This window comes from Dermacentor variabilis, chromosome 1 (assembly GCF_050947875.1).
Source record: "Dermacentor variabilis isolate Ectoservices chromosome 1, ASM5094787v1, whole genome shotgun sequence".
NCBI lineage: Eukaryota > Metazoa > Arthropoda > Arachnida > Ixodida > Ixodidae > Dermacentor > Dermacentor variabilis.
Window position 1 is genome coordinate 46,215,732 of NC_134568.1, and position 26,627 is coordinate 46,242,358.

A 26,627-nucleotide genomic window follows, 5' to 3' on the forward strand; every position below is an offset into this window, starting at 1 on the left:
GTTGTAGGGCACCTCAAATAACCTCCGAATCAAGCATTTGTTTTGTGCTCAGCTTTGCCTCGTTGGTTAAAAAAAAAAACGAGTGAAACCTTCAAAACACGAAATAGATACACGCTCGCTCGCCACTACTCAAGTACTCCCAAGCGAATAGCCACGGATACATGGCTTTACTAGCAGCGGCAGCTTAATACAGGGCTTCACGCTATGTGATGGTCACAGCATCATGAGAACACGCTGCTGACCCATTGATAAGCGTAGCAAAGCCATAGGGGAGGGGGGAGGGGGGGGGGTATTTTGCAGCCGGGAAACGGTGACGGCGCACTTGGTAGTGTAATTTTGTGCACTCATCTTGTTCTGTAGACAGGCATACCCGGAACGTATGCTCCTTTTGTTCCCTTTAGCAATAGAAACAAACCTTGCACAGGCTATGTCCATCTAATGCGTTTTTGCAAATCTGTATGGCCAGCATATGCTGTTGTCGATTACGTAAATCATTTTTGCTTGACATGTCAGTGCGTAGATAATAACGGGAGATCTCAACAATACCACACCAGTAACCTGCTCTTCAAGAAGACAGTCATGCCCTTCACGAATGATCAGGAGGCTAAAATGATCCTAGCTCTGGGGGCGGCGCACGGCCACAAGAGGAAGGCAGCCAAGCTATTCCGGATGTGTCATTGTGGAGGATGCCCTAGTCCGTCAACCATACTTAGAACGTACGCAGTCCTTTGCAAGACGGGTAGCTTCACAAGAAAGTGACACAAGACTGCGACGGTAGTTCAAGAAGCGGAAACAGATGTATTGGCATTCTTTGCTGCTAACCGTCACAGTAGTGGGTGCGACGCCAGCACGGAGGCTGGAACCGCAAGGTCATCAGTGTGGAGGACTTTAAAAAAAAAGGTCATATGCACCTGTACCATGTGCATCTTCATCAGAAACTTGAAGGCCGAGATTCTGAAAGCATATTTGAGTTTGCCAATTGGATTTTCATGAAATGTGAAGATGAACCGGACTTTCTCACTCACGTACATGCTTTGGACGGATGAGGCTAATTTCTCCAAAAACGCGCAAGTTAATCTCCACAACGCGCACTACTGGAGTTGTAGGAATCCCCACTGGCTGACACAAACGCAACACCAATACCAGTGGTCGTTTAATGTGTGGTCTGGTATTATTGATGGGAACATCATCGGACCCATCTTTTTTAACAACACACTAACGACTCAACGCTACGTCAACGACATCCTCGAGGGCTCCGTGAACGATGTCTGTTGCAACATTCCACTTGCGCACCTTCGGAACATCTGGTTTCGACACAATGGTGCTCCTGCGCATAGTAGTAGTTAGTCTCGAGCGTGGCTCGACAAGCTTTTTCCTGGACAGTGGATTGGCTGGCACGGACCTGTACCCTAGCCTGCAAGGTTGCCGGACATGGCACCGCTGGACTTCTTGTGGGGCTACGTGAAAGATCTCATGTATAGCAGTGAAACTACCTCACCAGATGCCCTAAAGGCAAAAATAAGCAGAGTCTGCCACGAGATTCCAACGTCATTGGTCAAAGCTGCAGCAGCACAAGTGTTGGAAAGAAGAAAGTACTGTATTACTTCAGACAGTGACCTGTTTGACCATGTGAGTTGCCGTGGAAAATAACTGCTCAAAATTGGTGTAAAACATGACTGTTTAACGTACTTTCATGATGTCACCCTACCCTTACATAACAAAAGCTTATGACAAAGATAGAAATAGCTAAAGAGACTGCTTTGTTTTGCCTCTTTTCCGGAGTTCAAGAGACAGAAAGGGTAAATGGCTAAACCAGTTGCACCTTTGGATGTTTCTTTGCGGGCGGCTAAGATGCCTTACACGCTTTTGGTTTATTTTTTATTGAAATAAACTCCTGAGTAGCTCTTTTCTGTTGTTCCGAGCACTGCCTTTTTTCTTTTTGCATGCTCTTTTGCGCACTGTTCTTTTTTTTTTTTCACATTGGTTAAATTTCTTTTGTAGCTTTGTTTCATGCTACGCGAAGGTTAAATTATTCCGAGTGCCTCCTGATCAAGCATAAGCGTCCGCAGATGCTGACGCTTATCGCACCATGCTAGTTAGGTCACGAAACCTCTCAAGTCATCCTACATGACGCAGCCTTGTACAGTCCGGCGATAAATGAATGCAGCCATATATCTCTCAAAGGTTGCTTGGAGGTGCTTGAGTAGCCACGCGCGAGCACGCATCTATTTCATATTTTGCGTACTTTGCAGTCTTTTGTTTTTTCTTGGAAAAAACAACCAGGCACACTTCAGCACGAAATAAATGCTTGATTCGGAGGTTATTTAAAGTGACCTACAACTTTGTAATTGACATGTTTACGATTCAAGCAATAAATAAAAAGTTCACTAATTAAATGCAGTTAATTAATTAATACTTTGTGATGAAAAAAATACTGGCTGTAAGTACACACGACTGCCGCTACTATGCAGTCGGTACGATTTCTCTAGAGCTCTTGGTTCTTTTTTTTTAAATCTTGGTCGAAGTTAACTGGGACACCCGGTATAATAATGTGATAGTTATGTGGCAAATGGCATTGCGCAACACAGAGCATTGACATTAGCTTAACATGCACATTTCAGCGTTGTCTGTTGCAGTCCATTGACATTTTCAGCTCGTAGAATTCTTGCAGAAACACCTTCCCACTTTATTTCTCGGTTCGTGTCTTTCTGATTGCCTCTTACTGTATTGTACATGTGATGCAGGAAAGTACTTTTAAAGTAAAATAAATGAAAATTAATGCACCACTCTGAGCAGTGACTTGGACTACTCCTTTATAGGCATGTGGTTTGCTGTGCAAAGGGTAGTTATTGTGATGTAAACTGTTTTGTGACTTATGCATCCTTTGTTTTTGTTTGTATTCTTGAAGACCCTGGCCATGCTACTGAAGAAGAAAAGTGCTCTCCTGAACAGCCACATTCTCCATCTTGCTTTCTCATTGGTTGGCACGGTAGACAGCGGTCGAGAAACCACAGTCATTCCCAATATGACTGCCTTTGAAGATCTCCTGTGCACTCTTGAGGTACAGATGTTTCACACGCAAAATAAGGTGGAATGTAGGCTAACTTAGTATATATATTTGCTTGTCACTGGACCCTTTTATTTCTAACTTGTTAAATTTCCTTTTCCTGTTGTCATGCAGACCTTCTCCTACACATTGTGATGTTAATACTGCTGCTTTGCTTTGATTTATGTGCACGCCTAATTGCTGTCTTTATCTCCCAAGTGCACCACTGTGTGTGCTCATGTTATCATAAACACATCAAAGCTCTGTTTCTTGCTTTTAGGTATGGCGTGATGCACCAGGGGATCTACACAAGTCTCTCTATGAGCACTTCTATGAGCTTATTACGGAGTCCAGGTAATCGATCGTCACTTTGAATTTTGAAGCAGTTGTTAGATCAGAAGTCATCACAGAGTTTTCAACTGCAAGTTTGCAATTTGTCTTAGCTGCTATGAAGGGCCTTTTTGCCATTTAGATGGCCGTGCAATGAATTTAGGGAATGCATGGAGGAAAAAAAAAGGAACTAGGAAAGAGCATCGTCACACAGCCAGTTTTCGCCAGCCAACTTTCCGCAAAGGGATTCACTTCACGTTTTCTCTCCAAAAAAGTTGGCCCAACACGTGATCCTGCATTTGGCGGACTCCGCCCAGTGTGCTTGATTTCTGGTTGGTTTTAATCTGTGTTTTTCCGACTGCTTTGGGCACATTTCTCCCCTTCGTTTTTGTGAAACTTTCATCATTTAATTGCCATTCATAAATTTATTTTCTTAGTTGCAATGTGAGAGTGCAGCAGCCACATATTGCTCTTGCACCCACTGAGCTTGTGCTGAGTGCAGCTAGCATGGTGTAGGAAGACACTAAAACTTTTGCGATGTGATCATGTGCTGGGCCAACTTTTTCTGACTGCAATTTTATCCCATGACGCACCCTTCCTCCATGATGAAAAGTTCACTTGAACTATTTTTTATATTCTCAGTTGCAAAATAACCAGAAGCAAGGTAAAGAGTGCACTGAAAAAAAAAAAAATGATAAAGGGGTCCTGAACCACCCCTCAGGCTTGGTGAAATAACATAATCAGCAGGTAGCATATGCTGATATGAACTTCTTGATCAAGTTCTGCTGTCGTACGCGGTTCATGGAGCTTGCAAACAGAGCACAAAGTCACCTTTCTTTCAAATGCTCCTTTAAAACAAAAGCCTGCTGCTCATTCTCTTCTGGACGCTTTATTTTGTAATAAAGCGAATTCCCATATGCGGCTGCTATTGGTAGCTGCGGTCGGCTATGCAACGTAGATACCGCAGCCGCAGCAGGGTGCCGCATTGAGTCTACTGGCTAAGCGCACTGTAGTTCACTAAGGACAACCACAATTGGCTTATGTTTAGCACATCGTAGGCACCAACATCAGAAATCATGGCGTCTACATTAACATCCAAAATGAAATTTGAATTCCCCTCCACAGTGACATTTAGAAGGGGAAGCATTGTGGGCACGCCCTACTCCGCTGTACCTTCACAGTGCAAGGCATTGAAGAAGAAACGGGAGCACAGCAGAGGCCATGTTTGATTGCCAATAACTCTGCTTCTACTGAACGCATTGAAGTACTTCTTGCGGCAAAGTATTTCTGAAATTGCCTATTTTCACTTTAGATGCCTTTCTCCACTTCAATAAAAAGTGGTTCAGGGCCCCTTTAATCTTTCTGCCTTCAAAAGAAAGTGTTTTTACAAAAATATATGATAAAGAGAACTGACAGTTTTTATCATCTTTAATTAAAGAACCAGCAGTTAGAAGACTGAAAACATTCAGCCTGTGAGCATTTGAGTATTTATACGTTTTTTTCTTCTACTGTTAGAGCTCAGGTGTCACATCCATAAAGTGTGCATTCAAATAAAGTTGAAGATAATTGTACACCTGTAGTTTTATAAATAAGCACAAAAGGCGAATAATAAATAAGGCTACATTGGCAGATTGCTCTTTTGAAACTCTCTTGGCACTTGTTCAGTGGGAAAAAATTACTTGCTACCAGATAGAAACATGCTTGAAAACTGTTACTTCCTGTTCTGGATTTCTCTCCTGGCCAAACCGTGGCACCCAAAATATTATTGTACAACATGGGGGATTTTAATTTTATTTTTGGTGAATTCAGCTTCCTTTTTTTCTCCAGAAAAAGCCAATAGTTGACAGGTTGAACTTTCCTTCATTCCTGATTTTCATGTACTGATTCTCTTTGTAGTAAACAACTGTGGTTAGCCTTGGCCAATAGCTGTCAAAACTGTGATGTCATGGGGACGTGCTTTAGGAGTTTGAATGTGGCAAGATCACCTGTCGCTTTTCTTAGCATCGTTTTCTGACACACCAACCTTGTGTGTGTGATAAAATTGATAAATTAGCCTCTTGATTCTCTCAAATATAGTCTACCAACCTAGGTTGTCTTAAAAGAGAGTTTTAGCTTGTCCTTAAATTTATTGCACCTTATGAAATACCCGACCACATGGAATGTAGGTGCGAGCAGCTGAGTTGGTGGTGCCATCTTTTGGCATGTAACATAACCAGAGAAACACGGCTTTATTACAGTCACTAACTATATTATACTTACGTGCTGCTCTGAAGTGTCTGCAGTGACATAATCATTAACATGCTGTCCTTTCTTTATTTTCCTTCAACGAGAACACTCATATAGCACAAGAATGCTTCGAACACATTCTGGTTCAGCAAAGCATCACACGATGTCACTACTCACTACTAGCGTTACTACTGCCACACATGACTCTGGTAACCTGGTACTCCATGAAGAGTACCAGGTTACCAGAGGATACTACGGACAAGCTAAAGCTAGTATTTTTTTTAGCATCCCACCAAGTGTTTGCACTCCCAGTTCCTCATCCCTCTAGTGATACTTGTTCTGCCTCTGCTCTCAGTGAGCAGAAGGCCAACCTGCGAATCCTGCGGGACCTGGAGATGGTGACTAGGGTGCTCATGATGCTGCGGGACCCTTATCTCACCCCATCTACTATCCGGCTTCTTTGCAATCTCCTCAAGACACTCCTTCAAAACACCAACAGAAGTGGTGACATTTTGAGGTACATTCAATTGAATCCTTGATCAAGCCTTTGTTTTTGGCTCTAGACTGCATTGGTAGAGGCAGAAGGTTCAATAATAGGTAACTTTTCTTTATTTATTTCAAGGTCTGTATGCTTCGCTTGTAACACTTAGTTTTGCTTCACATATTAGCTAGACATTTCATTTGGCATCTAGAGCAAATGCAGTCAAAAAAAGAAAATAACTCGTATATGTAAAATTTTTGTCAAATGAATAGTCTCATACTCATATATTCTATGTCAATATACTTTTTTATTTGCTTTTTATTAATGTGCTTGATTTCACTAAGCCTGTTATTTATATTTTGTTGCTGCTGCTGCTGTAATTGAGATCTGTGCCCTACTCTTCTTCAGATTAATTCATGTAATTGTGCCTTGCTATCGTATATCATTTGTGTTAGGACCACAACTTTTGTTGAGTTTCCTAGAAATTAATTTCAGGGACTGACAATCAGTTGCACTTCCCAACTGAAAACTTCCTATTTTCATTAGGATGCCCAAATTGTTTCCTCATTTTCTCTCCCCCTGCCCCCCCCCTTTTTTTTCCATTGTGCTCCAAAGGTTTGGTCAATTCATGGTTTCAACACTTCCAAACTCCATGGTTTCTGAGAAGCCACTTAATTTGAAAAGGGATGTGGAGACCTCAGAAAATGCAGGTATGGTGACGTGTCACACATTTTTACATTTCCTTTATCAAATAGTCGTAATTTTACATTGTACTGTGCTTTAGAATGTACATGAGGCTTCACACTATTTTTTTTCTCATGTTATTTTCTGCTTGTTCATTTTTGTAGCTCCAATGGATGACACTTCACTCCTGATACATCATGTGTGCCTAAGAAACCGCTGCCTACACATCTTGCACCTGATGACTTATCAGGGCTCAAAAAATGTTAATGTCCCGTAAGTGAGCTATTGTCTTTAGCATGTATTTTTTTTAAGAAGCTCATGCATCCGAGAATTCATGTAGTATTCTAAAATTGGCATGGATAGGGTCTTGTAGGTCTTTGCATGTACTGTAGAACCTTGTTTGTATGTTTTTGGGGAAAAAGAATGCAAGAAAATATGTGCTAAATGAGAATATGTACGATCCAAAGTCACCAAAAAATTTGGCAGACTTAACTGTAGTTGACATCCATGTAATGCGAAGTGTTGCGTGAATTGTTGCAGCATGAGACGGTGACGTGCCTCGAGCTGGTGGGGTCTGACTGGCACAAGATGCACATTTTTATTTTCCTAGCGATTGCGTAATGTTTTAAAGTGGCGACGGGAAACCAAAACAACATTGAGCTCGTGGGCGACGCCAGGAAGGTATACCACTGGGACTGGATGTGTTGACTTTGCATCTACAGCTGCAATTTGGCTAAAAAAAATGAAGGCAAAGACTTTCTGATTCGCCCTCGCACATGGAGTTTGTGAAGGAAGGCACGTCACAATACATTCAGAGCCATGCTCCGGATATTATATGAGATTTGTTTTGTTTTTCTTCTCCCCAATTTTCTCTATTCGTATTGTGGAAAACTGAACTACAAAATGACTGAGTATTAGAGAAGATCACACTTTTCTTTGTCCCAGAGAGAATACAGACATGCTGGAGTTTGAAAGGGGGTAGAAGGTGTAAATGCAATATAAGGGAATCATGCATTGACTCAAAGTAGTCAAACAGCTGAATCTAGTACTGCAGTACTAGTATGCATCACTGTTACAAACACTTGATCATGCTGCGATAAGACATTGTATCAAAAGACTTTATAGTTGAAAAGCAGTGTTGTGTAGCTTTACAAGAGATACAAAGTAGTAGTAGGACAAACATTGGATTTAAATGTAGCTTTACAAGCGGTACAGAGTAATAGTAGGACAAACATTGGATTTACTTACAAAAACTTGGTTGTTCTACTTATTCACTTACAAGAAGTAAAATTTTTGTGGAACTATCCAGCATTGCTTTTAGACTGCATTTTCAGCTAGATCCAACATTGACTATCTTGAGACCATCCATGCCTACACTTACGTCAGTCATTTTGTTCACATTATAATATTTATTTATCTTGTTATCTTTAGTGTTGTTAAATGCATGATCAGATTTAGAGCAATGCTGTATCCTAATTTTCTTTTTTCCTTGTAGGTTCTGTGAGGAGGTAGCCCGAGTTCTGGGCATGGACTGGCTAATGTTGTTCATGCAGAGCCATTTGCATCCAACCACAGTGGTGCTAGCCTTGCAGTGCCTCACTGTGTTCCTCAGCTGTCCCAGCTTGATGCAGCGTTATCGTGAGGCGTCTCACAATGGCGGCTGGCTTACTGAGACTGACCTTGTGCTCCAGAATAGGACGACGGTTCTCCTGGGTGAATGCTTTCTCTACTTTGTAGTGTTTTCTTTTCGCCATTGTGGTCCACTATATGTGTGAAGCATTTGTGGCGTTAGCCGAGGAATGAAGAGGTGGACCTCAAATAAAATAACCGACATTGATGGCAATAAATGGCCAATAACTAACCACAGTGATCTGCACTACGTCTGCAGAGAAGAACTCAGCCATAATGGTACCACATCCTTGAGCATCTCTAGTTCCTGCTATCAATCAACGTTTGTCATAGCGCACACTAGTCGTTGTCATTATCTTAAAAGCTATGTATTACGCTATTTACATTGGTAGATATTTAGGCTTTTATACAGGCATGTAACACTTACCATTAGCACTCAATTTTCCACTTCACTCAGAATTCATTGACAACACATCATCATGCGTCATGGCACTCTGTTCATACCTGACCCTTGCGCCGTTAAACATCACACATCATCAGCATCAATCGGGCCACACGGCTCTTGGCACACAGCCATGAGAAGCAAAGGTACTTCGACGCCTTTGTTGGAGGCTGGCGCGTTTTTGGCGTGGTGACGGGCAGCTTCTACACATCTCCCTCTTTTTTTTTTGCATTTTAACGAAAGTAAGCACCAATTGTACTCCCCTATTGTAATGTGCTGACCTTTTTAATGAAATGTGCATAAATTGATACGTGCAAAATTGTTAAAAATAATTGACTTCAGAGTAGTGTAGCTTAGAAAGTCCTGTAATTTTTCTCTGTAATTTCTTCTTTCTTTAGATTCCAGAGTAGGGAAAACATTATATATTGCCCACTTCACCACATTCACAAGTTAGCGGCAGTGCTTTTGTTTTTGCTGACGGCTACAAAGAAATCTTTTGAGCGTAATGTAGAGACAGTCATAAACATAAGTATTAGATATTTTCATGTCATCAGGCGATTATCAAACCAGAATAATACCGGAAACAGCTACAGTAAAACCTCGTTAAACCATAGGTGACCGGAGCTCGGAAAAAGTATGTACTAAACGGTAGTACGGCTTAACCGAAATAGCATGAGATCGCCCACTTACATGTCAAAAACAGAACTCAGAGAGAGCGCGATGAAAGGGCAAAAACATGCAGTATTTGTTCATTTTGCGTGACAAAAGTCTGTTATTTTCGTTTGATGCCACGGTGGTCTAGCAGCAATGACAGCGGTCTCAAACTTCCTGAAGCTGCAGGCCAGCTTTTCAGCCAGCCTCCTCTTCTTGGCAAACATTCGCATGGCAGATTCCTCATTGGCGTTGCATATTCTCCGTGCACGGGCGCGGTAGCACTGCAGAAGTCACGGGGTGCTGGTCTCGTCGCAATGATTGCATTCATGCGGCTGACATAATGTGCAGCTTCTGCCATTGTCGGGCCTGAATCACCCATGCTGTCGCTTTCCGTATCGTCTTCATCACTGTCATTAGGTGACACTTTGGCAACAACAGAGGCTACGAGAATGAAAAGTCTAACCTCGGAACCGACATCTTTTCGCAGTCGCGACAGCGTTGCCGAGCAACTTCTTCACATTCCAAATGCCACACACCGTAACCAGTGGTAGATCCCTGTTGCATGCGAGCACCAACTTCTTTGTGCCATGTTTGATAGCACTAACGATGTCCAGTTTTTTTTTTTCTATGCTGAGCACCCGGTGTTTTTTATCTGAGCTTCAGCATGACGCGAGTCCTAGCTTGCACGACGCCACAACACTCTCTGGCACGGCGCTAAAGTAATGTTGATGTTGATGTGGCTTCACGTGCAAATTCACAGGGCGCTTGGAGGCCATTATTCTGATCTCTGAGGCTTGTTTTGCTGAGCTGCCCAATGAGGATGACACACCGTCATGATTGCACGATGAAAAGTGGAAACACTATGTGTTAACAGATAGGTACACAATAAGCTGGTACGGTTTATGCGGATACAAAACGCATTATGTTCAATGGCCACTGAGTCGGGGATTTGACTTTACTACTTTTAAAACGAAACTACCGTTAAAATGTGTATGGTGTAACGAGCTTTTGCTGTACTTTGTTGTTTGTACATTGCATTTACCCTTGCAACAATGTAGTGGCAGCTGTCTCTTTTTGCTTCATGTAGTATGAAAACTAAAGTAATAATAATGAGCCACCAAACATTTTGCATAGTTCTGCCACGTCTAGGTCCTCCGCGCACAGTTTGTCTTTAAACTTTACTCCATGTAGCCCAGTCTTAAGAATAAAAACTGCATAGGAAAGAGACATGGAAACACTCAGTTCAAGTTAACCTGAAGCAGGTAACACTTGCATCACCACTTGAAGGCGGTAGAGCATAGTGACGCCCGCACAGGATAAAAAATTGATAGGGAACGCCACGGCTTGAATGTTTAACCATTCGTACCTGTGTTGTTATAGTATGTTCGCACAGAATTCTAGTGAGAAAGTGTTCCTTGAGAGATACCCTCTTTGTCTAGGCGTACAACAAAAACCATTTCAAGGCCCCTCTCGCATTCTATCTTGGGTGAATCGTCAACGTAGTTCATCGTGCAAGTTTGACTGTGGAAAGTTCTGTGCAGAAGCACTCTGAAGCAAGCATTCTTTCTTTTCCTTTTCTCTCCTTTGTCTTGACTGCTTTTTGTAGGCTTTAACGTGTCAACAGCCAACAACAAAGGCAATGTAAGCCAGTCAATCAGGGTGGAGGCTTACCAAATTCCAGGCTTCCAGCAACTCCAATGGCTCATGTGCCAGCATGTCACAGTGCCGGATATCAACTTCCTGCTTCTTGCCATGCTGATGGGGCGCCCTGTCAGTCGCATTCCATGTGGGCTGCAGGTCAGGTTTTTCAATTTCAATTCACCTTATTCCGTGTTCCAAGGACATGAGAGTGTGAGAGAAAAAAAGCTGCTTTAAGGACATCTTGACAGGCTCTGACATCCTATATACAATAGGCACTTTGACAAGATACAGATGCCCCCCTGCCCCCCCCCCCCCAAAATGATGTTGTAAAAACTGTTGTAACAAAAATAGGCCAACACAGTTAAACCTCAATATAACAAACTCCAATATAACGAAATTCTTGATATAACAGAGTATTTAACTTTTCGTGACCTCTTGTCCATAGAACACCATGTAATTAAAACCTCAATATAATGAAGTGTGTTTGTATGCGATTTCAATATAACGAAATTTTCCGTCCGCAGCAAAGGAATGTCGAGACCATAAATGGAAATTTGTGTGGATGCAGTCAAATGATTGAATTAAAGTGGATGCTTGCAGACGCACCTCTCAAATCGTATGCAGCACGACAAGAACAACCGCCGAAGTGAAGCCGCATCATGCTCCGTATAAAGTCCAAGTGCAATAAGCTCCTGTCGCACCCCGCATACTTTGTGCTTTAGGTGCAAGTTAAAGTGTGCGAGGTTGAGAAAGACAGATGGTGGCTTCACGCACGAGCAAAGGGAAAGAGGGGGAAGGGAACGAACTCGCGGTAACGCGATCAAGCGCGCGTGAGGGGCAGGCCGGGGGGAGTGTAAGTTGGTGTGCATCTCGGCCGTGACTGCACATGGCTGTAAGCATGGCTGAGCGCATGTGCCGCCGCGCACCCTGCTTTAGAAGTAATCTGCCGCATATGCAAAGAGTGGGCATGCCAAGACGGCGTGACATGTAAGCTGTCTTCCCGCACGTTTAGTATTGGAGGTTGCGTAATCTTGAGTTTCACTGACTCGTTGGAGCGAGAGGCAGACGAAGCATTCACTCCCCGCTGCCGGCATTCTTAATGATAGCATCATCCCAGTGTGGGCGACGCTATCAGCCGGGGGGGGCGGGGTACATGTGAAAGCATGGCTGGCTTCGCTTAATTCGTACCGCCTATGTGAAGATATTGTCTACGTGGCATGGAACCATATCATTTGTCACCGACTCCAAAATTCATCAAAATAAACTGTTTTCTCATTCAAATTTGCTTTTTTTGATAGCCCAATAATTTGGAAAATTCTGCGGCCCCTTTCTATGTAGGAAAAATCAATCAGCGACTGTACTTATTTGCATGAAAGGTAGAATTTCAATGTAACGAAATTTCAATATAACGAAGCAAATTGCCATTTTTACCTACTTCGTCTTATCAAGGTTTGACTGTACATGTTTATGCAGATTGGAAAATTATAGCAGAAAAGAACTTTTGAAATTTAATGTTATCCACATATCACATGAGCACATATCACACATACAACACCTCGCATTAACTAATAAACACATTTTTGTTTTTTGAGGCATATACATAAAAAAGAGGTGTGATGTAAGAAGGAAATACAGATTAAATATAGTTAAACCTCTTTATAACAAAGTCGGTAAAATTGGCACTTCGTTATATTGAAATTTGACCTTTTATGATATTAAGTACAGTCTCGGACAGATTTTTCTTACACAGAAGGAGCTGTAAAATGTTCTGAATTATTGCACAATTGCAAAAAACGAATGTCATTGAAAAAACAAATTTTAATTTTGTTGAATTTGAGAGTCAGTGACCAAAGATACAGTTTCATGCCTTGTCGACAATATCTTTACAACGGCGGTTACAAGCGAAGCCTCTGAAGCTTTCACATCCACACTGCCACCACAACTGTTAGTGTCGCCTGTAGAGAGACGACGCTATCAGCGGACTGCTCGGCACCAGCGGTCTGCCTGAATTTACACTGAACATGACGCTCCTTCGCTTCAGTGGATGCTGCGCGGCTCACGATTAGAGAGGTGCATTCACATGCAGCCACATGTAATTCAACCATTCGACCATCTGCATCCACACCAGTTTCCAATTGCTGCCTCGGTATTCCTTCACGGCACCAGTAAAATTTCATTATGTTGAAGTCACGTATAAGCACTCTTCATTATATTGAGGTTCAATATACATGGTGTTCTATGGAGGAGAAGTTACGAAAAGGTTAACCTTGTATTGAGAATTTTTTTTATATTGAAGTTCTTATATTGAGGTTTAACCGTGTTATACTAGCAACATCGTACTGCATCACTTCCTTTTTCTTTCTTTTTTATTTAGCTTTTGAGCATGCTGAAGTGGTTGATGCACAAGCTGCTGATATCACATTCTTCGTGGTCAGCAGCCTATTGAAATCAGTGTCTTAGGGGCTCACTGGCTGTTTCTTACGTTGTCACGGTTCCTCTAGAGAGTACATCATCAACCCTTCACACCTTAACTGCTGATGGCGAGTCAACTCTTCATGACAAAGGTTGCACTACCTTGTAATCCTAACGAATACATAAATAATACACAACGTCTTTTGCTGTTATTTTCAACATATCATATTTCTTTAGAAAAGAAAAAGGAAAATAAATGCAGGTTTTTAAAAAAAAATCCTCACCATTGATCAATATTTCGAGTCTTCTCATGGCAGTTAAGGGTTTAAGTGGCATTGTGCTTTGTAAAGCCCCTCATTGTGTACAGACTAGGCCGGTACTGTAGCTTAAAAAATTGCTGTTGATCAATTCTAATGATTTTAGAGGTGGCCATATGTCAACTTTTCAAGTATGAATTGCAGGTATTAAATATTGAATCGAATGTCGAATATTCCAGCACAGACATATTTATTTACAGCTGGAATATTTATTTGGGCATATTTATGTACCACTCCTCTGCTGACTAGTGAAAAAAGACAGCTAACAGTGACAAAGGATCAGCTTTGAACATATGATTGCTAATTATCATTAAAAATATATTGCACAAATAGCCTCTCACCAATTTTAGAGCGTACTTGCAAACAACAACAAGCTTTCAAAAAACACTAAATCAAAAAATGGTTGCTTCACATAAGATGAAAAGTGAGAAATTGGATTGGATTGAGAAAAGAAAAATGCTGCTGAAGTACATGTGTCCCATAAACACATGTAAAAGGTCCGGTTGCAAGGAAAACATAGCAGGTTGTAAGGTAAAAGATAAAACTGCTACATGACTAGACTGCCAAAAACATAATAGACAGATTACAAACAAAACTTGGAAGTTGTCATCTAGGCTTCTGCCGCGAAACCAAAAACAAAGCTTGCTTGCATTACTAATTTTTTCCCCACATTACTTCAAAAACTTTTGTTGTTGTGTCAATTCTGATAATTTACTATATTATGTTTAGCAGATTGACTACAGTTACCAGACTAGCATTTGATCATTGCAAAATATTTACTTAGTTTGGAATACTCAAAAATACCGAATAGTTCCTCTTCGAATACAAATAGTTCATGTATAGTGTTCGATTCATGTTTGCCCACCCCTAATTCATTTCTTATCCTTTAACTCTCAACTGATCATTCGAGGTGATAATGCAGGCAGAGCACCGCTCAGACCACTCATGGAGTGTGAAAAGGACAAAAAATATCTACAGAATTGTTACTTAATCCTGGCCCTATCCTCCGATGTAGCAGGCAGCATTGCAGGCAGCATTCCTCTTAACATATGCCAATTAGCATCATTAGACTATAGTATACCCGTACTGCAGCACTGTCTAATTACACATAGTTTAGTAACTATCTTTTGTAAAATTTTGTAAGAATTTTCTGTCTGGCAAGTATGCTGCCTTTGGGGAATAGTGATTTTATTTGCTGTATTAAGTTTTCCTAGAGGTGTAGCATAATCAAGGACCTCGAAACTGTGCTTTCAGTTTTCACTGGACAACATTTGGACCTTCTTGTTTGGCGTGCCACCTGGTCATTCTGTCATGGCACAAGGAGACATCAACTTTGAGCTTGTTGTTGTCCTGTTGGCCATGGTGCGATGCATTCTCAGTCAGGTATGCCAAAGGTTCACTCCTAATGACATAAACCACGGCTTTAAAGGAGTACTGACTCAACATTTTCATGTTGTCATATTCTTACATTAAATGAAGGTCCAGACCCTATAAAGCTTAGAAATAATGGTAAGCACTAGATTACTCTAATTAATCTGCTGTAATGCTTGCTTCTATGAACAAGTTTTGGTTTCAGTACCCGGGAGGTGCATGTGTCATGACATCACAATACACTGGCTCGGTCTGTTCCTGTAATTGCTGCAGTTTCCCCACGTGAGCACAGCCCACGGTGTAAAAATAGGTGTTTCAATGGTGATGTCTGTTTGCAGAGCGAGCTGACTACAATTCTCTCTGCGCTTCTTTCCTCCCCTGGTGTGAGCGCTACAGCGTTGGGGTCATGATTTTCTGTCGTCTGCTAGCAGCGTGAGGCCCTGTGATGTATTTCATTGCAAACGGCCTTATAACACGCGATGTTACTTTTCTTGTGGCACTACTAGCTCTTGCCAATTGTGTATTACTGTTTCCCATGCAATTTCTGAAGAAAGATTGAATATGCGACTAGAAGCCACCTACCGAACTCCCTTTTGAATCTTGATTTGCAGTATGGTCATCCATCATCGACAAAGTTTTAATTGGTGCTCTTCAGCAAGTTTTCGACCTGTGCTTGTCTAGATGTGCTTATATTGTGTGTCAGGGGAAAACTACTGCGCCGTCGCCTAGACTATGAGTCAGCATGAAGTCAGTGATAGAGATGTACTGTGCAGTCGAAGCAGTACAAACATTCTTGTTTGGATGTACGAGAACCTTTGAGTTTTCAAATTAGTGAATACAGCTCCTCAGAGCACTATTTTGTTCACCTTTTTGCATATTGTTTTGGCCACAAACGATTGCTCTAGCATTGTTCTAGCTATCGCACACATGCATCATGCGGGCATTGGTATCTTTCACATAGGGAAATGTCTGCACGGTCGCGTACTTGTGTTTTCTTCATCGTTGCCCCAGTGTGCAGTGTTAGCATTCAATGGACAGTGTTCAATACTTGGCGTAACTAAAACATTAAAACAAAGTAACTTGCAAAATACTTTAGAATAACTAGGGAGGGGGTCTGAATACCGAATAGTATATTTCGAATCAAATCAAGAAACAAAAGTGGAATATCGAATCAAATATCAAATATCAGAAAATTTTTCAACAACTTTAATGCTTACAAATCTTAGGCAAGAAAATATGGTGCTGCAAATGCATTCCTAGCATGATCTTCTAACATGTCTTCTAGCATTGCATAACAAAAATGCAGCAAGCTATCAGTAACCTAAGTACATGGAAATCAAGATATACAGTAAAGTCGACTCTTATTAAAGGGAACACCAAATTAGTATGCTAGCACTGATTATAGCTCAGTTCTAATATATGAAGGTCTTGAAAATATTTTTTATTCAATATAATTGCTGTTGAATAAAATCAAGTTCTTTTATTTTTCCCATGAAACTAACTAGTTATTGACATTCTAGTGTACTTAGTTCCAATGTGGTTCTTAATTCAGTAGTGTACCTGTATTTAACAGCAGCTTCTTATTTATTGCATAGAAAGCTTTGCTTTCCAGTTTTTCTCTAAAATACAGATGGGCTATCGCACCTTTACGGCAGGTGGGTTATCGTAAAGCCAGTCTGCGCAACATACGAAACGCCCATGCATCACGTGACTCAATCACCGCTGATTCTGATTCTGGCTTCTCTGTAGCGGGCTGAAACAGATAAAATTAAGGCGCACCCCTACACAGCATAGGCACTTCGCACAGGCTTATCAGCACCTACATCACAGAATCTGGTGCTTGTGCAGTTGACAATGTCTCAATAGCAGCCCCAGTGGGCTTCTTCGATTATGCAGTCCCAGACTGTCAGCAAACCGTTCACGGCTTCCGGTCCAACTAGCCCTGACAGAAGAGCACATCGTAGTCACACAATCCAGCTCATGGGGACTGTCCGAGGTTTCGCTCGAAAGCACCGTGACCAGAAATCACTCTTCTGGCTGCCGTTGTCTGCTTGTAGCTACTCGTAGATAGCTCCACTAGTCAGTGAATTCATTATCATGGCCTCCAAGATGGTGCAGCCTCAGCGGCCACATCGCCGACACATTCATAACGCTTGCATAGTAGAATCACAGCCTGAGCACATAGAATCAGCTCGCAAAGCACAGTTTACATTGCGCTCTAGCTCTTCATACCACTTAACCACTGTAATTAAGCTCTCTCATTGCCCGCAGAATTTAAGCACAATTCCCATGCGAACGTAAGCAAAATCGCGATAGTACCACGTTGCTGTTCATGCAGAAAGCGCCCGCTGATATCCTCAAAGCTCTTGAGACTATTTACAAAAGGCCCAATGGGCATCTCACAGAGAACGCCCAACACCGTTTACTAATCCTGCACATCAAAGAGCAAGTGCCCAAACTTAGCAATGAAAGGTATCAACATATGTGAGCAGCAATTGGCGAAGCTCCGATTTTATACTGTCGCAGCTACCGGCAATAAAAAACCATATATGGAAAAGTATATACTTTCTCGCACATCAATTTCACTCACCTGAAAGACGAAATCCACCTTTTTACTACACATATAGTAATATGCATGACATATTTTGCTAAATGCACCAAAAAAGGAAGCATGTGCGCCTGATTGCTGTACTTGTCTCAAAAAACACGGACTAAAGCTGCAAAATTACGCAGCTTATGAAGCTTGCATGATGGCATACAAAGTATTGTGATAGCTGAGTGTACAATATTTGCTGTCTGGAATGTGCAAAGTATGCGGAAGCACTCTTTTATCTTTCAAAACATGGCAGCAGGTGCCGCACGCATCTTTTTCTGACAGCCGTCATCTGCTAGCTGCTTGCGCTTGTTCGAGCAAAAATCTGCTGACAGCTCTCAGTCCACAGGCAGTCCAGAACTTCAGGTCCATGAAAAAAAAAACACACTTCTGACAACTTTCGGACTAGTTGGTGGAGCTTCCAAAGCTGTCGGAGTAAAATCAAATGTGGGACAGCAGTCCCAAGCAGTCCGAGATTGTCACAGACTGGTGATGGAAGAGACCCAGTGAGTTCTCTCCAAGTCCAGTCTCGAAGGCCATGCATTTTGTACTGCAGGCACCAGAAGCAATCAACGTTACTAGATGGAAGCAATTGCAGTAGCAAGAGAAACCTTATAGCCACCATATTTCTGGCCACCACTGATGGCCATGGCCACCTTGTCCGAGATATGCAAAGCCGGAAGCACAACATAGCATGCCAGTCTCGGAGTCCACAACAGGAAACTGCAAATTATCCGGGTAGATGAGCGTGTGCTTTCTGAATTATCCAGTATATAATTTGCACTGCAAATTACTGGATTGCACAAATTATACAAATTTAATTAATTTTCAAGTAAACCAAGATCAAATTATCAAGGTTGTACTGTATATACATAGACTTCGGTTAATTCGACTCCTTTGAATTTTCAGTTAACTTGATCCTGGTCGGTGCCCATGCATTTCTATGGGCCCAAACTTTCGTTATTTCGATCCTAAAATTGATCTCACCAGATAATTCCAACTTGACCATTCAGCACGCATGCTCCTGACCCCTATAGTGACACCGATAGTGACCACTTTATTGGCAGCATCTGTCTCAGCGGAGCTTAGGTGTCAGTGAGTTGAGCACACGTCATCTCTCGTCAAAAACACCTATTTTCGGCCCGCACTAGGAAAATTTTCAAGCAGTACTCGTAGCCCACAATGTTTGCAGGGTGTCTACCAATCGGGAAAACCGGGAATTCTCAGGGATTTTGAGTAGTCTGGAAAAACTCAGGGAACTCAGGGAAAACTCAGGGAATTTGTCCCTCTGTCAGCGAAAATTAGCTGTAATTTTATTGAAAGGGTCGAAAGTCGCGGTAAAGCTGGATCGAGCAAGACAGGAATCGTAATGAATCGTCTTTGACGGCCTGTCGTCGGCTGGAGGAGTTGCCAGTGTACAGTAAACGACCGACTTTCCGGATTCCCGATAATTTGGACGGCTTCGCGGCACCACCACCACGTACACCATAGAGTCAATGTATCAGAACGTCTGAAATTTCGTACGCAAGAACTCTTCGCTGTCCGATTTTCCGGACGTTTTGCCATGACCGCAGGTCCGAAACGGCATTACTAAAATCCACCACTGCTGCCGTTTTGATTACCTCGCCGCCTGAAACCGGCCCTCTCGCACACAGATCCGCTGGCAGCCGTAGCTACCGCTGCGGCAACGCTAGGCCTAGCTGCTTCGACGTTCGCTATGAAGCTTCTTGTTGTTGGGTGCAGTGTTCTTTATTGAAAGAATTCGCTGTTTTCAGCAATGGCACTGAATCCGCCTTAGCGGTCCTCGCGATTGGCTTAGAAGCTTGGAAAGCACGGTGCGATGCATAATGCCGGTTTCCGAAAGTCAGCTTCGCCTCCGTACAGGAATGTTACTTGGTGAAGCATACGCAAAAGTATTGCAGTGAAGCGTAGCAAGCGTGGGAAGGGGCTATTGCCACGGGACACGGTATGTGTTCCTTAATTATACACGCATACACCCCGTATTTCCTGTCACAGCACGAGCACCGATATACCTTATACGTGTACCAACAGGCCTTCAAAGCGTTTTCGAACGTGCCTGTGTCGGCTTGAGCCCTTAAGGGCAGTAAATGACATGCATTTATTTTTTCCAACTGGCCGATTTTTCGGACGTTTTCGCGGCCCATAAGGAGTTCGAAAACTAGGACGTGGACTGTGCAACTGACCAAGAAGATGCTTCAAATGGTCCGTGGGGCGAACGAGTGACGGAAGGAGTACAAGAACAGAAAGGTCCTACGCATTGAGGAATGAACGGGAAAGGAAGCGTGCTGCCGCCGTTTTGAAGGAGTTTGAGCTCAAAAAGCAAAGTGTTGGCTGATGCCGAGATGCAAGTGTCCCTCATCCAAACCAAAATAAACTCTTTGAAGCAGTGAAACACAACAATGAGGCGTCGTGCGCAGGCTGAGAGTATGTCAGGACAGTTGCGGTAGACTTGCGAGCTGTTGAGAATGAATCTCAATTGTGACAAAGTTCAGACCTCATACCACTGAGCTTACTATCAGTTGATAGAAATAGCTCATATTAGAAAATATTTGCTTTTGTATGGATCTCCTTTTTTATTCGTACTTGAGAATGTCCGACTCGATTTGCAATTTTTTTCGAAGACATTTTATTTGCTGTGCATTTTACTAACCCCTTCCTTCTATTCTCTTCTTGAATAACATGAACACTTCTCCTTAGTATTCAAATTGGATTAAATCGTTTTTTTATTTTTTTTATATGCTTACTAGAGAGTGAGCGCATCGGGCAATATGGTTTCAGCTCGTCTTGACATAAAATAGTTCTGCATCACGCAGGGAATTTCGCAAAGGCATTCAGGGAAAACCTGGAAAACTCAGGGAATTTGGAAATGTCAACTTGGTAGACACCCTGGTCTGATTACGGTATTTACCCAGTTCTAACTTGCGTTCTTTTTTCTTTCCTTTTTTTTAAATTGGGCTTAAAATTGCCTGCGCGGGGCTGTCAGACAAAACAAAAACCCCCTTCGCATCGTTTGTATGCTCTGCCGCATAACATGAATGCACTGCTGCGAAGCTGACTTAAAAAAACCGTGTGGCAAAGCTTATTTTTAGAAAACTGGCTGCCGTTGCGCAACAAGCTTTATTGCTAAAAAATCAGGTGCGCGTCAGATTTCTACTTTGTTTAAGACCTTTAATGTCATTTCTGCGTTAGTTTACTACTTTGGACACATAAAAAGTGGGCGCGAGTTTGATTCAGGGGTGTATTAGAATCGAGCAAACACTGCCAAATGAATTGGTGTGTTTTTAGCATATTTTCTGCATCTCGTTCAATTCGACCTGCCGGATAATTTGATCCATTTCGTCGATCTCTTCAGGTTCGAAATAACTGAAGTCAACTGTATATCCCTCCAGCTAGCACCAATTTTGCCATGCAGTTGAAACATTTTTTTATAAATGTATTTTTTATTATTCTATTCAGCATTGATTTAGACACAGTGAAGGTCTTGGATGGCAAGGCTAAAGGCAGTAAATTGTCTGCCTGACTAAAGCCCTGTCACCCATACATTGCTCTACAGTGAGGTAGCATATCATAACATATAGATAGTATACACACATTTCAATAGCGTGGATTAGACATACATAGCATACATTACAAACGTATGTGCATTAAATACAACAATCACTGTACAACTTTCTAAGTAGAAACAGTTTAGGATCAACAGAGTAATATGAACACGAAAAAAGCTTTGTATATATACAAGCACAATATGAAACACACTTAAAATAATTGTACATAAAACACACAACAAACCAATTAGTACAATGTCAATCAGAAAGGGAAAGCAAATATTTTTTCATGGCACTTTTAAAGCAGTTTCATGATCTGAAGCTTTGCGCGATAGTGATCGTGTTAGGATGTGCATTTATGAAGGATGGGACTAAGTATGCTAGTTGTTTTCTACCGTAGTTGGTCCTGCAAAATGGAACTCTAATATGGTCATCCCTGAAATTGTATTGGTGTAACTTGAGAGGTGGTTTTGATAAAAAATGAGTGAATTTTTCTCGAGTTCACCTCGTATGTATATAGTGAGCTTAAGTTCGTACAGTTGATTAATTTTTAAAAGTGCATGTTTTATGAAAAAAGGTGCCGTGTGATTGCGGGGTCCAAGGTTCTCAGCGCAGCGAACTGCTTGTTTTTGGAGATATATCAATCGATCCAAGTTTGATTGGAATGTAGTTCCCTATACCAACAGGCAATAACTAAGATGGGACTGAATTAAAGCATAATACAGACGGCGTTTCAACCAAGTAGAAAGAAGGTATCTAATCTTAAACAATATGCCTATTGACCTACAGATGCTAGAATGAATCTTCGTTACATGAGGTGTAAAACTCAGGTTCTCATCAAAAAGCACACCTAAATATTTAAAAGCTGAAGTCCGCTTGATTACACAACTATTAAACTTTACACAAAAAGCACAGTCATCAGACCTATTTCTAGGCTTAAAAACCACATATTTTGTTTTATTGACGTTTAAATGCAGGTGGTTTGCTGATAACCAAACTAAAAGTTGATCTAACCAATTATTAGCTGTGATTTCTAACACTCGTAGACTGTCACCTGAGAAAAACAAACTTGTGTTGTCAGCATACAAGACTATATCTGGAGTAAGTGGTATGTTTACAATGTCGTTTACGTATAGAATAAAGAACAGTGGACCCAAAATTGGCCCTTGAGGGACACCGAGTGCAATTTCTTTCTTGTGTGAACAAAACCCATTATAACATGTGTATTGCTGTCTGGTAGTGAAGTAATCTTTAATCAGTTTTAGGGCCACTCCGCGAACTCCGTAGTATGACAGTTTATTAAATAGGATGGTGTGTTCAATGGAGTCGAAAGTTTTTCTAATATCCAGGAAAAGACCAATCGTATATAGTTTGTTCTCGATGTTACTGAGGAGTTTTTCTTTGATCTTAACAAGTGCCATTTCAGTAGATCTGTGTTCACGGAAGCCAAACTGTTGGTCCACAAGGGCGTGGTTTTTAGTTAGTCTGCACTTTACGAGTCGTTCCAACACTTTTGAGAAAAGAGATAGTATGGATATCGGTCTATAATTATTTAAATCAGCGACAGAGCCTCCCTTATGCAATACAAAATACAATCACTTTGGCAATTTTTATAGAATCTGGAAAAATGCCATTCACGAAAGCATTGTTACAGATTTGGCATAATGGAGCCGAGACAACATCAGCAACAGATATGATTATGATTGGTGCTGCTTTTATGTCATCAGTCCCTGCTGCAGTATCTTTTTTTAAAGCCTTAAGAATGAAATACACTTCCATTTCAGTGCAAGGTGATAGGAAGATTGAATTGGAAGTCTCGTAGTTTAGAAATTTTTCAGGTGCCAGTAATGAACCACTAGAGTGGGATGACCCACCACCAAGTAAAATATGATCATTGAATTTATTGGCCAAGGAAGTTTCACTGTATTCAGTGTCACCAAACGTTAGAGTATTGGGTTTGTGTTATACTGGGTTCCTTTTAACCTGCGAACTGCATTCCATAATTTCTTTAGATTGTTTGATACCATAGAAAACATATGTTCGTAATACCTGTTTCTAGCTTTTTTGAGGTCTGAAGTCAACTTGTTTCTTATTTTCTTCTATTCATTTAGCATAGCAAGACCCCTGTACTGAATAAATGTATCAAATAATTTGTCACGTTTCTGCATTCTTTTATATATCTCTCGAGTTACCCACGGCTTCCTAGCTTTCTTGTAGGTCCTTATTTGTTGTAATGGGAAAGCAGCATCATAACACGACTTTATTATCTGAATAAACGTATCATACGAAATATTCGGATCATTTTCGCTATACACTTTAGACCAGTCTGTATTCTCTATCATTGAGTGAAAAGAACTCATATTCTCATGCTAAAGTGGCGACAAATGTAGTTTTACTTCAAAACACATGGGAAAGCACGTGCATGAGCCCAATACACGAGGTGTTTTTCTTGTATTTGAACACAACAGTAACATGTATCTACATAGTCAGACTACAATACAAAATACTTTGTTTTTTGCCAATTTGCCTATCAAAAATAAATGCAACCATAGATTTTTGGGGTTGAAAACACACTGCTGCCTTAGCGCAGATGGTCTGTAGAACACCCATGTGTACTTCTTTCTTTAAATGGGTGTGACTATGTGGGGGCATGAAATTCATTTGAATAGTGCAATTTCAAATTACTGATTCTTGTTATTATTTGCGATGGTTGTAATATCGCATCTTTTTTTGTCTCTCTCTGTATGACCTCTCCTACCTTTTAGCCACGAGCAGAGAACGTAATGGGTGTGGATGAACACCCTGTGACACTCATCCAGTTTCTTATATACCTTTACAACAACCGACAAGATTTTATGAACATGTGCATGAGCTCGGACATTCTGTGTGCCTTGTCAGCCACGCTGTTTCCATTTGCAAATGGCTTGAGTGAAGTCGCGTCTCCAGCCGACGATTTTCAGGTGAACCAGCATTCGTGTTGTTTGTAAACTTTTGGCAGCAATATCTTTTCAAGCGTGCTCATCTTTTTCCTGACTAACCATTTCATTTCAGATAATCTCAAATCCCAAAAGCTCAGAGTCTAATGCAGGTTTGTCAAAGCACGCAGCACGGAAATACGTCATGGACTTTCTCAGGGTCATTGTGGTAGACAGCCTTTCACTTGCTTTCCCAACAAAACAAGCACCTGTCATTGACCTCGTTTTGGAAGTAAGTACCACGTGTGAATATTGGACATGCCTCTACATTACGGTCAACAACCAATTTTTTGGACATGCCTGATAATTCGGATGCCTTCGCGGCACCACCACATACCCATAGACTAATGTATAGGGATGTCTGAAAAATCTTGGACGCTGAAGCCTTTCGCAATCCGATTTTTCAGACATTTTGCCATGATAGCAGGTCTGAAACAGCATTAACTTAAGCTACCACCACGGCCAGTTTTATTATCTCGCTGCCTCAAACTAGCGCTCTTGCATGCCAATCTGCTGGCAGCCGTAGTAGTCACTTCATTCTGTAATTAGGCCAAGCTGCTTTCACGTTTGCTATCAAGCTTCCTGCCATTTGGTGCCGTGTTTTTCATTTAAAAGATTCGCCACTGTCGGCAATGGTGCCGATTCCGTCTTTGTCATCCTGTCCTCCTTGCCGAAGGCGTTGAAGTGCGGAAAGCACTGCCGGGGTCCATAACGTTGCCTGATGCTGGTTTCCGAAAGTCAGCTTCGCCGCAATACAACGGTGTTACGTGGTCAAATGTGCAATGTTTATGGTGAAGCATATTAAGAGTGCAAATGGCCACTGTCACAGGACATAAAATATATTTCGTATATACACGTGTGCACCTATTGTCTCCTGTCTCAGTACGAGTACCGAGATGCCTAATAATTGTACTGGCAGGCCTTTGAAGCTATTTTGAACATGGCTGTAGTAATTTGAGCCCTTGAGGGCAGTTAAAGGCATGCATTCGATTTTCGGAACGTCAGATTTTTCTGACGCTTTCGGGGTCTCTAGGGAGTCCAAAAATATCGGATGTTGACTGTATGTACGCACCTCTCAACACATTTGGTCTTTAATACACTTCTTGTTTTGTTCACCTCTCAAAATTATTTTGGCTCTCCTTCTGTTTTTGTAAACATGTGTGTGTTCTCTTAACTCTTTCCCTACCATGAGGAAAATAGGTGCTCTTTATATGTTGCGCCAGATTTTTTCCTTCTGAAGAAACTACTGCACTCAATGTTTTATGTAATATATAAACAAAAAGCAGAATGAATCTACTTTTCACTCATAAACATTTTATTAATGAGATGTCATAAAAAAGATATAAATTACCAGAATTAAAATTTGGGGGGAAAATTGAATGAGCTTTGTAAAGACACACTTGTATCTACTAAGAAAAATATGTAAAAAAAATTATGAGATGTACAAAATGTAGGGCTGTCTAATAAGCAATATCTAAAAAAAATCAAAATGTTTAATTGAGCAGGTATTCCACTACACAAATTGAATGCAACCACTAAAGTTTGGCGTGCCGGGCTGCAACCGCCGATGTTCTGGGGGTGGCCGGCATTGTCGTCATTCTCAGAGTGAAAGTCCAACGAAAAGGCAGCATCCTCAGACTCGCTGCTGCTCGATGCATCGATAAAATCGGCCGCACATGCAGCGAAGTCGAGAGATCTGCGATCTTTCGAAGCACATGCACCGCTCTCGGAGGCAGCCATTTTTGCTTCCTACTTTGACAATCGTGAAACTATGAAGTGTGTTAAAAAATTAACGCCTGGCGGGGAAAAACCGCACTGCTTAGAAAACAAAAACATAGTTTTCCTACTTCACGTCTGATGGTGAAGTGCGTTCATGAATGGCTTGGAAGGTCTTGAAAGTGGCATTTGAAACCACCGATAGCCGGCGGCCATTATTGCTTACTACTTTGACGATTGTGAAACATCAAAGTGCTTCAAGTATCACCGCTTGGCGAGAAAAAAGCAAACTGCTTAGAAAACAAAATATAGTTCTCCTTCGGGTCCGATAGCACAGTGTGTCCATGAGCGTCGCGGAAGGTCGTGAAAGCAGCATTTGAAACCATTGTTAGCGGGCTAACGATGCCCAATGGCCGTGGTCTTGAGAGAGTTAATATCCTAACATTTACTGTATTTGCATCAGTATAACGTAGGTTTCTTGCTACATTCAGAAAACACAGGATTTTGTTTAAGAAACCATGCTCTAAATAGAATGTAGGCACCT

General features: G+C 41.5%; 1 protein-coding gene across 1 annotated transcript in view; it reads left to right on the forward strand.

Annotated features, from left to right (window-relative positions):
- The window catches only part of bchs (WD repeat and FYVE domain containing 3 bchs), a 245,728-nt gene that overhangs the window by 101,968 nt on the left and 117,133 nt on the right, over window positions 1–26,627 (forward strand). Inside the window, exons 27-36 of the mRNA XM_075687061.1 lie at window positions 2,909–3,061; window positions 3,327–3,400; window positions 5,958–6,119; window positions 6,699–6,793; window positions 6,932–7,040; window positions 8,263–8,480; window positions 11,099–11,289; window positions 15,117–15,245; window positions 24,158–24,352; window positions 24,444–24,599. Of these exons, the coding sequence (XP_075543176.1) occupies window positions 2,909–3,061; window positions 3,327–3,400; window positions 5,958–6,119; window positions 6,699–6,793; window positions 6,932–7,040; window positions 8,263–8,480; window positions 11,099–11,289; window positions 15,117–15,245; window positions 24,158–24,352; window positions 24,444–24,599 (1,482 nt within the window). The remainder of the gene's footprint in view (window positions 1–2,908; window positions 3,062–3,326; window positions 3,401–5,957; window positions 6,120–6,698; window positions 6,794–6,931; window positions 7,041–8,262; window positions 8,481–11,098; window positions 11,290–15,116; window positions 15,246–24,157; window positions 24,353–24,443; window positions 24,600–26,627) is intronic.